General features: G+C 34.7%; 1 protein-coding gene and 1 long non-coding RNA gene across 4 annotated transcripts; one reads left to right on the top strand and one right to left on the bottom strand.

Annotated features, from left to right (window-relative positions):
- Positions 1-1,058: 1,058 nt before the first annotated feature.
- Positions 1,059-2,886, bottom strand: LOC105118638 (probable queuine tRNA-ribosyltransferase). Of its 3 annotated transcripts, none has more exons than XM_011016621.1 (5): positions 2,751-2,886; positions 2,525-2,600; positions 2,301-2,411; positions 1,535-1,641; positions 1,059-1,438 (listed from the first exon to the last, which is right to left on the bottom strand). In XM_011016621.1, exons 2-5 carry the CDS (start codon positions 2,552-2,554, stop codon positions 1,429-1,431), a joined length of 258 nt encoding a protein of 85 aa, XP_011014923.1. In that variant the 5' UTR covers positions 2,555-2,600; positions 2,751-2,886; the 3' UTR covers positions 1,059-1,428. The 3 variants fall into 3 exon arrangements, with proteins under 3 accessions (XP_011014923.1, XP_011014922.1, XP_011014921.1); XM_011016620.1 differs by having other exon boundaries at positions 1,063-1,438; positions 1,570-1,641; positions 2,743-2,883; XM_011016619.1 differs by having other exon boundaries at positions 1,063-1,438; positions 1,570-1,641; positions 2,751-2,883.
- A 6,885-nt stretch (positions 2,887-9,771) lies between these two features.
- LOC105118637 (uncharacterized) lies at positions 9,772-14,239 on the top strand. The gene is made up of 3 exons (XR_840991.1): positions 9,772-9,825; positions 10,364-10,372; positions 14,148-14,239. It is a non-coding gene; the product is annotated as an uncharacterized LOC105118637 (long non-coding RNA).
- The last annotated feature ends 2,171 nt before the right edge of the window (positions 14,240-16,410 follow it).

Genomic DNA, 16,410 nt, shown 5'->3' with positions numbered 1-16,410 from the left:
TAATCGTTACGTTAATCTTCTATCTTAATGTTCTTATCAACTTCTTCTTCTTCTTCTTCTTCTTCTTCTTATTTTTCTTCTTTACTATTACTATTAATATTATTATTACTATTACTATTACTACTATTGTTGTTATTGTTGTTGTAGTATTATTGTTATCTATAATTTATACAATTAACCTTCCTATGATTCGATCTCGGTCTTGTTGGATTATTTATTACTTCTACACTCCTACACTTAGGAGAAGACATCAATCTTTTGGTCATGTCAACAACCAAGATGCCTAAATGCATAGCAAATGCTTCTTTTTTAGGTCAAAATTCAGAATTATTGATTTGATGACTAATTGTTGAGTGCATGACCACATCTTGACTTGGTGACAATTCTTATCTTTTTTTTTTGAACAAAACATAATTGTTAACATCAAAATTTGAACATATATTCCTCGTGAAAATTCTGGAAAATTGTCTCAGCTTTCCAACAAAACTAGAATCAACACATTTGCACTTTTAGAACTTGAGATATGAGCTGAACACTAAACAGTATCTAAGTTGCAAGACAGATTATGACTTTTTCGTTGTTGCTATCATTTGAATTTACAAATGACACTTTTAAATCTTGAACTCTTATGAAAGTTTTAGGCTTATGTCTTAGCTTTCCAAACATATAAATCAGATCTAAATCCAAGTTCTACAACTCCTGTTATGATCCAATAATCGAATGGTGATCTAGTTTGGACTGAACCAACATCTCTTTCTAAGCTTAGCTCTCTCTGTGTTTTATCAATTTCAGTAGTTAAACTCATTAATTAATCTTTTGATTTATATGATAGGCTTGCATTTAAGATGAACATTTACCATAAATTAAAGGTATCTTATATTATTAAACATGTTATTATAAAATATACTTTAGTTAAGAAATTATTAATACTTCAAGTATAAAATAATAATATAAAACTTTGATAAAAATATACTTTTAAGTACTAATCACCAACAATCAAGCATGTAATGGCTAAGAAAAATAAGAAAAATTGTTTGTGTTTGTTGTCTCTGTTTTCAAGCTTATAACCGTTAGAAAATATATCCTTTAACTTAAGCTTTCTTTTCTATAATAGACTTCACAAGTTATTTATATATATGGAACACTGATGTGTGTATTCATTAGAGTTTGCAATACAATTGTTCTCTTGAAAGTAAACAATATGTGCAAAAACTACTCTCAACACAATTATCGAACTGTGTAGATTTCTGCTAAGCTACAAATTTTGAAGGAACAACAGTCTCAATTACAAGATATAACGAAACTCACAGAAAGAAGCTATTATTTATGTTTGTAACGGCAACATGCAATTCAAATTGTGGTATGACAGAAGCTGTGATCCCATAGCATCTTTTGTAACAAGACAATGGATGTATGCCCATGTATAATTCATACAAACCTGCAGGGGAAGACAAAGATCAAGGCAGAGATTATAGTGTAACACTACAAAAAAGATCAATGCAGATTATACTATGACACCAATTAATAGACTAACAGCTCAAGACAATGAATGTTCCACGACTCAAATACCATGCAAGCACATGTTGGATCAATGGGACGAGTATCCTCGGCCATTGATTTGTGTTTAAGTTTCAGCAATCCCTGCATGAAGTGCTTCGATGTCAGAAGCTTCAACTAAAACTGGGTTTATTTTTCAATTGATTAGAACGGACATTTACAGCAATATACTGTTAAAGTAAGTCCACAGTAATTATTTTATAAAAAGTTCATGATGTGGTAACATGAAGTATTTCCTAGCGAAGCAAACACTGCTTATAAAGCTGCAAGTTATTAGATACAAACGACTCCAAAGCATGAAGAGTGCACAGATACGATTTACATTTGTTTCAAAAGACAAGGTGAAACATAATTCACTACCAGGGTCAAACAGAAACAAGAAAAATTTGGATGAATATAGATAAACAAATCACTCAAACATATTCAGCGTAGTAGACTAGGCAAAGATTCTGCCAAAACAAAAGGCATAGAATACAGCATACACAATTCAAATGGCCTCTTAAACCCAATGGCCCAGGTTCACCTGTTTATAATAACTGAAAGACAGGAAAATCCAGTACAAAAAGAAAATAGAAAGTACTATTTGATTAAAGCCAGAAACCATAACAAAACAAGTCCATTGAAATGTATGGTTATAGCGCATCAAAGCAGCAGCATCTTGAACAGTGTGAAGATTTGGTCTTCATAGTGTTTTCGAAATTCAGTTCACATATTTTAAGAAAAAGAAAACAAGAAAACATCACCTCTGGTACAAGAGCTGTGCCAAAACGAGCAGTACGAGTGGGACAAACAGAGTCATATATGTCAGCACCTAAAGCACTGCAAACTACAATATCCAGTGGATAACCAACACCCTGAGTGCAGGTAAGTATAAATGAAAGACAAATTAGAAAAGCAAAGCAGCTAACAATTCCTCAATCAACCAAGTTTAAAGAACGCAAGTTAAAATAATAAATGTTGTTTTTACCATCACACATCGTGGTTTATCTTCAGGCATCAGAGCAGTACACTGAGCAACAACTCGCCAAAATGAATCTTTATAGCTGTCAAAGAAGCAAACTCAGTTAATTTTGATAAAACAACTCAGTTAATTTTAATAAAACAATCTCAGAACATAAATTGAAGTTAAATAAAACAATAAAAAGAACATCTACAAGTGAAAAAATAATAACAAGCATTAAGTACCGAGAGACCTGAGATTGAACAAGCAATAAGCTGCTCTATCTCACAGAAAGTAATGATACATTTGCAGGCTTTCAAAGGGAATAACTTTGTATTCTATAATTAGAGAATTTGATGGATTTGACAGTGACAGCTAACTACATTTAACACCCACGACTTGCGTCTGTAAAATGGTTCTACATAATGTAATAAGTAGTAATGGATAACTTGACATATAAAGCTACCTAGTTTGATTTTGGAAAATGACATTTCATCTAATTTCCTTGCGTTATTTTTTTCTGCAAAGCAAGCAACAAAGGGATCGCTTGAAATTTGTTAAGCCATGTGCCATGAATAAATTCAATGGTTCAAAACACCGATCAAGCTCAAGGGCGCTAGCAATAAAAAGGAAGGACCAAAATGAATGATGATAGATAAATCAGTAATTCTGTCCGCATAACCTTTAACTGCTGAATTAACGTTATCCTACAAAAGAATGAATGAACATATCCAGGTAAATTCCTCTCCACCAAGCCTCTAACACATATATCCCTGATTATTTGGTTAGACAGACAATGGTAAGTTATACCAGCAGCAAAATATTTAAAAAAAAAAAAAAACAGAAGAGAATAGAATACGCACCAAGCAAAGAGAGCAGTTTAAGTAAATTCACCTTAGTACAGGATCCAAACCACCTTGAACAATACCAAATAAATTTTGCTCATTTGGCCTCTTGTGATGCTTCAATCACCGGTTAAAATTTCCTTATTTATGGTACACTACACCAAGAACAGGAAAAAGAGAGTAACGGACACCCAAACTAGACAGTTTAGGACTAAGAGGTTAGTAATTTGTTCCATGTTCGAAAAGAATCCGAGAGATCCCATGAATATGTGCTGATGAAGCATTTGTGGAGAATTTACTATGTAATTCAGGGTGAACTTGAAGTTTTCTAGTTTGTTGGCCAAGTGGGGTTTTGAGGATCGTTCAGAGCTCCATCTTTTACAAATTTGGAGAAAGGATAAGTTTACTAAATCACATCTGCTTCTGCTTCCCTCCAAAAACTGAAACTTGAAGCTTCTTATTTTGATTGTTTTTTTCAAGTGCAGTTTGAAGAGGAGTAAACTGGAAGAAGACTCCGTGTTCTCTCCTATATGCTGAAGTATTTTCCCTTTTTGAAGGCCCTACTGATTCTCTTATTGAGATGGGCCAATAACTTTATTTCAGCACTATAAGCGACAAGAGCATCAGAGTTTTTGTATAAAACATGACAGATTTTTTCAGTTCTGTTGGGCCATCCAAATCCTGTTTGCTTTTATAATATCGCATGATAATTTCCTGAAAGATGATATGGTTCACAAAGTTAAGGTTATTAGATTAGGACCTGTGGTATTTCTTGCTGATTCAGATGAAATCTGGAATAAGCTTACATGATTGTTGAACTTAAAGCAACAAGGAAGCAAATGCCTTTTCAACATATTTCCTCTGTAGGAGTTTTGAAATTATTGCTTCAACTGTAGTGTTTGTCTTCTGTCTAGGGAACACATTAAGTTGACCTTATTCCTTAGCGATCCTTCACCCTCGAGGACCTGGGACTGTTTATGTTGCATGCATATATTGTTTTCTGTTCTGTTCTGTCAGTGCCTGTTCCTGTATGATTTATTTCTCATTCTTCCTCTTTTACTAAATGCAGGGTCATTGAACATCATGTGGATGGATTTAGATGTGACCTTGCCAGTGTACTCTGCCGAGGAATAAATGGGTCTCCACTTGACGCTCCTGAGAGGTTTTTGCCCGTCTGAATTTATATTTGTCAGAAGTGAATTGATATTCTTTTAATTTGCATAGAAGAACATGATTTTGAAACGAGTCTAGAGGTATTATGATTGTTTTTATTATTATAATTTTAAAAAAATTATTTTTAATTGAGATTGATTTGTTGAAATATATTTTTAATTAAAATTGTAATTAAAATTAAGATTAAATAAAAAAAATAGTTTAATATATTTGGTTAAGAATATTTTTTAAATTAAGGTTATAAAATAACTAAAAAAACATATATTAATATTAATAGTTTTTAATTGAAATGTTATAGATTTAACTACTATTATTATATCATGAAATAAATAATATTTTATATAAAATATTTTTTATTGTTTCATTAAACTATCTCCAATTTTATCCGATAATAACTACAGAAATAATATTTTATATAAAATATTTTTTATTGTTTCATTAAACTATCTCCAATTTTATCCGATAATAACTACAGTTTTCATGGTTTTCTGAGTGTGCAACAACATCGCGTAAAATATCATTAGGAATAAAATTAGAATTGCGATCAAATTATACAAATGTTACGTTATCGTGTGATTTCTTTCTAATATAATTATATAGTGTTATTTAATAATATTAAATACTAGCTTTTTAAATAAAATATAATATTTAAAAAATTTTAAAATTTTTATTTTACTAGATGAAGCCAGTTAAATACATTTAAGTTTGAATATTAATAATAAAGACGTTTTTCATTGTTCTTCACTCTCCTTCACTGTTTACTATTTACTCTTCATTGTTTATTTTATAGAATAGTGGAGACTGGAAAATATAAAAGGAAAAGGCAAACAACAATGGAGACGAGAGGGTTGTTTTGAAAAAAATTTGCAATGGTTTCATTGCCGTTTGGCAAGAGGTAAGAAAAGGAAACAAAGGGGAACAAGGATGAAAAATTGAAAAATTACAGGATTTTTCTGGATCTTAAGAATGGAGACCTCTCTGTTGTTGTGTGAAATTTGTGTAATGATTAATTATCTGTACAATTGGTGAAGGAGAGAGGAGAGCACGATCTCACGAAAAACGATGGTCTTTCAAGAAATTAAGTTTGAACCTCAGTTTCAAATGAAACCTGCAACAATAAAAATATAGCTAATATCTAACCAAATATCTATAAACAGCATCGTAGCGCCAAACGCAGTTTGTTGCACAAGCAGAACGTTGGGTGTAATTTTTATTGGAAAAGGCCAGGCCATTACTTTAGAATGTTGATAGGTTCTTAACACGCATTCATGTGGTCTTTTGGCTTATATAGTCAAAACAGTGAATTTTGTGTTAGGGTGCTGGAATACAAACCCGACAAAATAAAAGATAAGAAACAAGATAAAATAAGAAATGGAACACACAAGAATTTACGTGGTTCATCCAATTGGGTTACGTCCACAGACAAGTATAGAAGGATTTTACTAAGTAATGTAGGAATTACAACCTCTCTCGAATAATAGGAGAACAACTAAGAATCTCTCTATTATTAGGAGAAAACACCTCACTTACTCTATCACAAATACCTCACAATTTTGTGGGATTACTCTCTTTTCACTCTCTTTTCACTCTCTTCTTCTTCTCTCTATTTTGGTGTGCATATAGGCTTGAATGCATTGCCTATTTATAAGCAAGAGTGAGGGTATAATGGTCATAAATTTAGGAGGAATATATGTCTAACAACTCATCCTCCACTCATACCAACTCATCCTCCACCGATTACAACTCATCTCCCACTCAAATGCCATTAATTATGTCACCTAAATACATGACTTTACATTCTCCCACTTGAAGACTTTGATGATTTAATCAAGTCTTCACACTTGATTATCTGTGATTCTTCTTCTATCCTTTCTATACTTGTCATCTTCATGTTGTTTACGTTTTTGTTAGGCCATAAGAGGATCTGCACCATATATACTTATCAGTATTGACCGGTTTGGTCAAAGCATCTGCTGGGTTTTCCTTTGTGTGAATCTTCTGAAAATCCACACTTCCATCTTCCACCACTTCGCGAACAAAGTGATACTGAACATCTATGTGTTTTGTTCTTGAATGAAATGATGGATTCCTTGCAATATGCAAGGCACTTTGACTATCACAATACAAAAGAATATTCTCTTGTTTGTGCCTGAGCTCCTCCATAAGTTTCTTCATTCATATTGCTTCTTTACAAGCTTGTGTAGCTGCCATGTACTCAGCTTCTATTATGGACAAAGCTACAACAGTCTGAAGTTTAGAAACCCAGCTCACAGCTCCTCTTGCAATTATGAACACATAGCTTGTAATGGATTTTCTTTTCTCAAGGTCACCAGCAAAATCTGAGTCAACATAACCTTTGATCGTAAATTCTGATCCTCCATAACATAATGCAACATCTGAGGTATCCTTGATGTATCTCAAGATCCTCTTAATAGTATTTCAATGCTCTCTACCAGGATTTGTCATATATCGACTAGCTGCTTCCACTGCTTGTGCAATGTCTGGTCTTGTACATATCATGGCAAACATTAAACTTCCCACTACTGATGCATACGGTACTCGAGACATCTCCATCCTCTCCGCTTCATTGCTAGGAGACATACTTGAGGATAATTTGAAATTAATAGGAAGTGGGGTGGAAATTGGCTTGCAATCTTGCATGTTGAAGCGTCGCAAGATTTTCTTCAAATAATTCTTCTGAGAAAGCCAAATCTTCCTCTTACTTCTGTCTTAGTAAATTTCCATCCCTAGAATCTTGTTTGCTGGTCCCAAGTCCTTCATATCAAACTCCCTAGCCAACTGTATCTTCAATTCTTGGACTCGATCTTTGTTGGGGCCTATCACCAACATGTCATCCATGTATAACAACAAAATGATGAAATCTTCTTCAAACCTCTTGTAATACGTACAATGGTCTGAACTGAGTCTGTTGTACCCAAGGCTAATTATGAAGGAATCAAATCTCTTGTACCAACACCTCGGCGCCTACTTGAGACCGTATAGAGATTTGTTCAACCTGCAAACCAAGTTCTCTTTGCCTATTTCAGCAAAACCCTCTGGTTAGAGCATATAAATTTCTTTTTCAAGTTTTCCATGAAGAAATGCAGTTTTCACGTCTAACTGCTCCAAGTGAAGATCAAATATAACACACATTGCTAAGACTACTCTGATTGTCGTAAGTCGTACCACTGGAGAAAATATCTCATTGAAGTCTATTCCTTCTTTCTGAGCATATCCTTTCACCATTAATCTTGCACGATATCGCTCCACTTGATCATTGCCATCACGTTTTATCTTGTAAACCCATTTGTTGCCAATGGCCTTTCTTCCTTGTGGTAGCAGAACAAGATCCCAAGTATTATTCTTGTGCAAAGCTTCAATCTCCTCTTGCATTGCTGTCATCCACATAGATACATCTGTGCTTTTAATAGCCTCATGGAAAGTTGATGGCTCTTCATCCTCTGTTAGAAGATAGTATGCAATGTTACTTTCAGTAACATATTCTGAGTGCCAAGTCGATGGTCTTCTTTCACGAGTCGACCGCCGAACTTCAGGAGTTTCAGACTCTATTTGTTCTTGCTCTTCATGCTCTGGTACAGCTTCAGAAGAAGCATGATTTTGAGTATTTTCCACATGGACTGTTGTGGTCTCCTTTATAATGCTATTATGCTCTTCCATTTGCATTTTACCTTCTGCAAATATGACATCTCTGCTGATAACTACCTTGTGGGCAGTGGGATCCCACAAGCGATACCCCTTCATTCCATCAGCATATACCAAGAATACACATTTGCTGGATTTTGAATCCAGCTTGCTAACTTCTTGTGTATTGTACATCATGTACATAGGACTTCCAAATATATACAATCGAGAATAATCAGCTGGTTTTCCGGTCCATATCTCCATCGGTGTTTTCAGCTCAATTGCAGTTGATGGAGATTGATTTATCACATAACAGGCAGTATTGACTGCTTCTGCCCAGAATGATTTTCCTAGACCTGCAGCCTTCAATATTGCTCTTGTTCTTTCTAATAGAGTTCTGTTCATCTGCTCTGCCACTCCATTTTGCTGTGGAGTGTATGTCGTTGTGAACTGCCTTTTGATACCTTCATGTTGACAGAAGTTATTAAATTCATCACTGGTATATTCTCCTCCATTGTCAGTCCTCAAACACTTGATCTTCTTTTCAGATTCAAGTTCCACCCGTGCTTTGAAAGTTTTAAAGACTGTAAGCACATCTGCCTTCCTTCTAATTGGATACACCGAACATCTCCTAGAGAAGTCATCTATGAATGATACAAAGTATCTTGCTCCTCCGAAGGATACAACTGGTGCTTGTCAAACATCAGAGTGAATCAGGTCTAAGATGCATTTGCTCTTAGTTGTTGATGTGCCAAACTTCAGCCTATGTTGTTTACTTGTAACACAGTGCTCACAAAAAGGTAAAGTAACCTTTGTAAGCCCAGGGAGTAACTTCTGATCAGAGAGAACCTTTAAACCTTTCTATGATATGTGACCTAGTTTTTGATGCCACATCATCGTCTTCTCTTCTGCAGGACTGGCTGATGCGATTGACGCTTCTGCTTCATGATGTGTTTCTCCCATTAATACAAATATATTTGCAACTGTCTTTCTTGCCTTTAAAACCACCAGTGCTCCTTTGATAATTTTCATAATTCCATTGTTTGTTCGGATCTTACAGCCAAGACTATCAAATTGTCCTATGGACAAAAGATTCTTCTTTAAGTCTTTCACATGTCGCACTTCTGAAATAGTACGAATTAAGTCATCATACATCTTCAATTTGATGGTGCCAATACCAATAATCTCTAAAGCATGATTATTACCCATAAACACTTTGCCTCCAGAGATAGGTTTATATGTATGGAACCAATCTCGATGAGGAGTCATATGCCATGTTGCTCCTGAATCCATTAGCCAGACCTCAGTGAGCTCTTCTGTATCTGTAGAGATTGTCGCTGTTTCACTATATAAAACATCTCCATCTTCTGAGGTGCTCGCAACACACCCTTGAGATTTTGATGACTCTGCAGTATTCTCTATACCCTTTTTAAACCAACAATCCTTTTTGAAGTGCCCCTTTTTGCCATAGTTGTAGCATTTCACAGTCTTCTTACTTCTTGATTTGGACCTCCCCTACCTTTGACTCCCACTGGAGCCACGCTTCGTTGATCTTCCTCTTGACACCAACAACGCCTCTGCTTGGTTTGAACTATTTCTATCTCCTTTGTTTTTGCGCCTATTTTCTTCTTCCAAGATAGCGGCTGCAACATCATCGAAGACTAAATAGTTTGAGAGGATATTATTGGTCAAGTTGATAATAAGTTGATCATACAAATCAGGAAGACTTTGAAGTAGAAGCTCTGCACGTTCATTTTCCTCTATTTGATGACCCAATGTAGTGAGTTGTGAAAATAGAGTTCTTATTGTGTTGATGTGGTCAGTCACCGACGTGGTTTTTGCCATTCGAAGGGTATAAAGTCTCCGCTTTAAGAAAATCTTATTGTGTAAAGACTTGGACTCATATAACTTTGATAGAATCTCTCATATCTCCTTAGCTGTTTTCTTCTCCGCCACACTTAATAATACTTCATCGGCTAATGCTAAATGTATGTTAGCAATAGCATTTCCATCCATCTCATTCCATTTTGCATCATCAGTGATCTTCGCGGGTCGATCCCCAATTGCTGCCAAGCAATTGTCTTTTCTTAAGATTGCCTTGATTCTCATTTTCCACAGTGACAAATTGCTCCCATTAAATCACTCAATCTCGTACTTTGCTGCCATTGAATTCACCGAGATCTATTCAGCTATCACTGTTTCACAGGTCTGTGACGTATATAAAAATAGTATCGTGTGAATAATACTTTACTAAGTTCCTAGGAAAGATTGGAGGGGTCACAAACAGTCCCGCTTAAAACCCAATCTCCTTAGACAGAACTTCCTAGACTGTATTTAATCACCGCACTGACTTTCTATATACGCCAATAGTAACATATGTGAACAGTACCGTATAGATAAATAGTGTCGTATAGGTGAATAGTGCTCGTATGCACAAATAACTTTGTGTATTAACAACACTAACCAAAAGGCTCTGATACCACTGTTAGGGTGTTGGCATGCAAACCCGACAAGATAAAATAAGAAATGGAACACACAAGAATTTACGTGGTTCACCCAATTGGGCTACGTCCACAGACAAGTATAAAAGGATTTTACTAAGTAATGTAGGAATTACAACCTCTCTCGAATAATAGGAGAACAATTAAGAATCTCTTTATTATTAGGAGAAAACATCTCATTTACTCTATCACAAATACCTCACAATTTTGTGGGATTACTCTCTTTTCACTCTCTTTTTCTTCTCTCTATTTTGGTGTGCATATAGGCTTGAATGCATTGCCTATTTATAGGCAAGAGTGAGGGTACAATGATCATAAATTTAGGAGGAATATATGCCTAACAACTCATCCTCCACTCATACCAACTCATCCTCCACCAATTATAACTTATCTCCCACTCAAATCCCATTAATTATACCACCTAAATACATGACTTTACATTTTGTAATAACTTGATATTATTTAATTAACCAGGCAATTGGAAAAGAAGCCATCCTGTCAAGATGTAAAATTATTGCAGAGCCTTGGGATTGTGGAGGCCTTTATCTGGTTGGAAGATTTCCAAATTGGGATAGGTAACTTTTATTTGTTATTATTTTTGAATTTTTAAATAATAAATATTTATACTGTATAAATACATAAATTTTAGAAGTGTATCTTGAGAGAACCTCGGCTACTAAAAGTTTAAATAATCATTAAATTTAAAGATAATAAAATTAATTAAGTATGTTAAGTTCACCCGAATATTTCTATTAATAAAAAAAATATATATAAACACAATCATAGAGATATATTGTTCCTGGTTTTATCATTATCAGTTCGGAACGTATTCAGTTCATTACATAATATGAATGGCATGGAATTTGGTGTGCTTTATATTTTTTCTAGTTCTTTCGGAATGCGATTCCGCCTTATCTGTGCTTGTTTTTTGTTTTTCATTCAGAGCGGCTGAATTGAATGGCTTTTTCACATCAACGATAGCTTACCAAGCACAGAAATAAGGGTCCATCAAGATAGCAACATGAACTGAAAGTGATTTGTCTTGAAATGAGATGGCGTGCTTGAAAGGTTTCAAATGGATTTCAGTGATTTTGATGGAATTACTTTGTATTTTTAGAACTGTTTTATAGAACCAATGCTCTAAAACTTTAATACTTGCAATCCCATTCTAGCAGGCTTGCCTCTTTATGCTGAGAATTTTCATATCTTGTTCATCCTTTTAATGATTATCTTATTATCCAAATTCATGTAACTTTTGCCTGTTCATTGACCTTTACTTTTCTTGTTAATTGCCTTTTCTTTTATTGCTGCATGGATATGGTTTATTCTCCCTCATACTGTTCTCAGATGACCGTGTAGTTCTGTTGCATACCATGAAATAAGATCATGTTTCTTAATGGGAGAAGCAGATTTTTCTTGTAATTTACCCGAGAACATTTCTATTTGTCTTTTTTTTTTTCTTTTACTTATAGTTGTTGCATATTATAGGGTGATTCTGTTATGAAAGGGAGTTTTGCTACTCGTGTTGCTGGATCTGCCGACCTCTACAGAGTAAGCACCTTAATGTCAAAGAATAATGATTCTTGCTAGATCTGCAATTCTTTCATCCATCTATATTATTTTACCTAGAATAATGTATCATTGTTATACATAAGATTTACTCATGTTAAAAGCAGCTCAAGTTTTGTTATTTCTACATAGTAATATTAAAGTCTTACGCTCTCTGCAAATGAAAAACTTCCATTTAGCGTTAATGATATCTCAGGTACAGTACAGACTACAGAGTTCATGTGTCACGTACTGGTTCCACCTTATTCCTTACCCAGTACAGCAGAGGCAAACAAAACATGCCTTCGAAACTTTATTCAGTTTGGATGTTTTTAATTCACATGTTATTTCATGTCTTTGCTTTTCTGCTAGGTTTTCCTGCGTCTTTTCATATCCTCTACTTCATCTCTTGCTGAAAGTAGAATTTTTAGGATTTGTAGCCTTTTCATAAACCCGACTCTAAAAACTTTGCCGGCTGTGGTGTTACATCAAGATTAGATTTCAGGGTTAGTTTTAAAATTCGTTGGACATGCTTCAGTGTTGTAAAATTGTGTGTTTGTATGCTAGGGAACACCGGTGATGCTAATGGGGGACGAATATAGACACCCTCCCTATGGAAATATCAACAGTTACGGGCATGACACCTCTATCAACAATTTCCAATGGGGGCTCGTAAGTTTTTGTAATCTATTATTGCTTTTTGACAACTTTAACCCAGTTAATCTCTAAATACAAAATCCTCTGGGACAGTTGGATGCTGAAAAGAGTAGTCTCTTCAGATTTTTCTCGGAGGTTATAAAGCTTCGGCAGACACATCAAGTAATTACCCATCACAATTTTCTCAGAAAAGCAAGTCACCTTTAACCTGTGACTTAATCGACATGCATTTATTTTGAAACCATGATATATTTCACATGTTAGCACTTATAAAAGAGCTCTCAACACACTCTTCTGCACGTGTTATGCAGAATGATGTGACATGGCATGAGAACAACTGGGACAATTACGAAAGCAAATTTCTTGCATTTACGTAAGAAATCGTACTCATCTTCTCTCTGTATTGTTCAATTTGCTTCTATATTTTTTGTCGTAGTATCTTGCTTGCATTATCAAACCATTCGTTACGCAGGCTTCATGACAAGAACGGAGGAGATATCTATTTGGCTTTTAATGCTCATGACTATTTTGTTAAAGTTTCAATACCCCTACCAGCATCCAAGAGGCGTTGGCTTCGCATGGTTAGTGTTTCTTCTGTTTCTTGATTTCGTGCAGGCCATTAGTAGAGAACCACGAGGAGAAAGCGCTGGCTGGCTATGTATCGATGTGTGAATACAATACAACTGATAAAAATGACAATCTGCCTGGCCAATAAATAATTTTGAAGCATGGGCACAGCGGTCTTAGTCATGGGGTCCCGTGTGAAAGTTATGTTGTCAATAGCAGCAAGGTGCATGAATCGTGAGGACTCGAAACTACAATCCGGCACATTGTGACTGGCAGGACAATCCAATAATCAATAATACGTCTTCTCTACCAACCAAGCAAACAGCCACAAAACCGTCGGTCCTCGCTCACACGCGGTGATGTTTGACCCCATTTTACCAAGTCCATTTTAGCGAGCCCTAAAACTAAAATCCTCCCGTTAATCTCAATGAGGTAAATTGTTGCGATATTTGTAATATAAATTAATTATTTTAACTTAAATAAATAAAATAGAATAAAGCATATAAGGAGTTAATCCCATTAGAAAAATCAAGTTTAGATATTTATACTAGATGATTCAAAATTTGAGAATTTTGAGGTTATCTAAGCTATGATATGGTAAATAAAATAAAGTAATCAAACTAAATTAAATAAACCGAAACTTATTAAGAGAAAAATATTGGTTTCAAGTAAAAGTTCATTTACAAAAATCATATCGAAGACTAAATAGTTTGAGAGGATATTATTGGTCAAGTTGATAATAAGTTGATCATACGAATCAGGAAGACTTTGAAGTAGAAGCTCTGCACGTTCATTTTCCTCTATTTGATGACCCAATATAGTGAGTTGTGAAAATAGAGTTCTTATTGTGTTGATGTGGTCAGTCACCGACGTGGTTTCTGCCATTCGAAGGGTATAAAGTCTCTGCTTTAAGAAAATCTTATTGTGTAAAGACTTGGACTCATATAACTTTGATAGAGTCTCTCATATCTCCTTAGCTGTTTTCTTCTCCGCCACACTTGATAATACTTCATCGGCTAATGCTAAATGTATGTTAGCAATAGCATTTCCATCCATCTCATTCCATTTTGCATCATCAGTGATCTCCGCGGGACGATCCCCAATTGCTGCCAAGCAATTGTCTTTTCTTAAGATTGCCTTGATTCTTATTTTCCACAGTGAGAAATTGCTCCCATTAAATCACTCAATCTCGTACTTTGTTGCCATTGAATTCACCGAGATCTATTCAGCTATCACTGTTTCACAGGTCTGTAACGTATATAAAAATAGTATCGTGTGAATAATACTTTACTAAGTTCCCAAGAAAGATTGGAGGGGTCACAAACAGTCCCGCTTAAAACCCAATCTCCTTAGACAGAACTTCCTAGACTGTATTTAATCACCTCACTGACTTTCTATATACGCCAATAGTAATATATGTGAATAGTACCGTATAGATAAATAGTGTCGTATAGGTGAATAGTGCCCATATGCACAAATAACTTTGTGTATTAACAACACTAACCAAAAGGCTCTGATACCACTGTTAGGGTGTTGGCATGCAAACCCGACAAGATAAAATAAGAAATGGAACACACAAGAATTTACGTGGTTCACCCAATTGGGCTACGTCCACAAACAAGTATAGAAGGATTTTACTAAGTAATGTAGGAATTACAACCTCTCTCGAATAATAGGAGAACAACTAAGAATCTCTTTATTATTAGGAGAAAACATCTCATTTACTCTATCACAAATACCTCACAATTTTGTGGGATTACTCTCTTTTCACTCTCTTTTTCTTCTCTCTATTTTGATGTGCATATAGGCTTGAATGCATTGTCTATTTATAGGCAAGAGTGAGGGTATAATGGTCATAAATTTAGGAGGAATATATGCCTAACAACTCATCTTCCACTCATACCAACTCATCCTCCACCAATTATAACTTATCTCCCACTCAAATCCCATTAATTATGCCACCTAAATACATGACTTTACATTTTGTAATAACTTGATATTATTTAATTAACCAGGCAATTGCAAAAGAAGCCATCCTGTCAAGATGTAAAATTATTGCAGAGCCTTGGGATTGTGGAGGCCTTTATCTGGTTGGAAGATTTCCAAATTGGGACAGGTAACTTTTATTTGTTATTATTTTTGAATTTTTAAATAATAAATATTTATACTGTATAAATACATAAATTTTAGAAGTGTATCTTGCAGAGAACCTCGGCTACTAAAAGTTTAAATAATCATTAAATTTAAAGATAATAAAATTAATTAAGTATGTTAAGTTCACCCGAATATTTCTATTAATAAAAAAAATATATATAAACACAATCATAGAGATATATTGTTCCTGGTTTTATCATTATCAGTTCGGAACGTATTCAGTTCATTACATAATATGAATGGCATGGAATTTGGTGTGCTTTATATTTTTTCTAGTTCTTTCGGAATGCGATTCCGCCTTATCTGTGCTTGTTTTTTGTTTTTCATTCAGAGCGGCTGAATTGAATGGCTTTTTCACATCAACGATAGCTTACCAAGCACAGAAATAAGGGTCCATCAAGATAGCAACATGAACTGAAAGTGATTTGTCTTGAAATGAGATGGCATGCTTGAAAGGTTTCAAATGGATTTCAGTGATTTTGATGGAATTACTTTGTATTTTTAGAACTGTTTTATAGAACCAATGCTCTAAAACTTTAATACTTGCAATCCCATTCTAGCAGGCTTGCCTCTTTATGCTGAGAATTTTCATATCTTGTTCATCCTTTTAATGATTATCTTATTATCCAAATTCATGTAACTTTTGCCTGTTCATTGACCTTTACTTTTCTTGTTAATTGCCTTTTCTTTTATTGCTGCATGGATATGGTTTATTCTCCCTCATACTGTTCTCAGATGACCGTGTAGTTCTGTTGCATACCATGAAATAAGATCATGTTTCTTAATGGGAGAAGCAGATTTTTCTTGTAATTTACCCGAGAACATT

This window comes from Populus euphratica, unplaced genomic scaffold (genome assembly GCF_000495115.2).
Source record: "Populus euphratica unplaced genomic scaffold, PopEup_1.0 scaffold2099.1, whole genome shotgun sequence".
Taxonomy (NCBI): domain Eukaryota; kingdom Viridiplantae; phylum Streptophyta; class Magnoliopsida; order Malpighiales; family Salicaceae; genus Populus; species Populus euphratica.
Note: the sequence above shows the minus strand (reverse complement) of the source record. Positions and strands in the feature narration are given on the sequence as shown.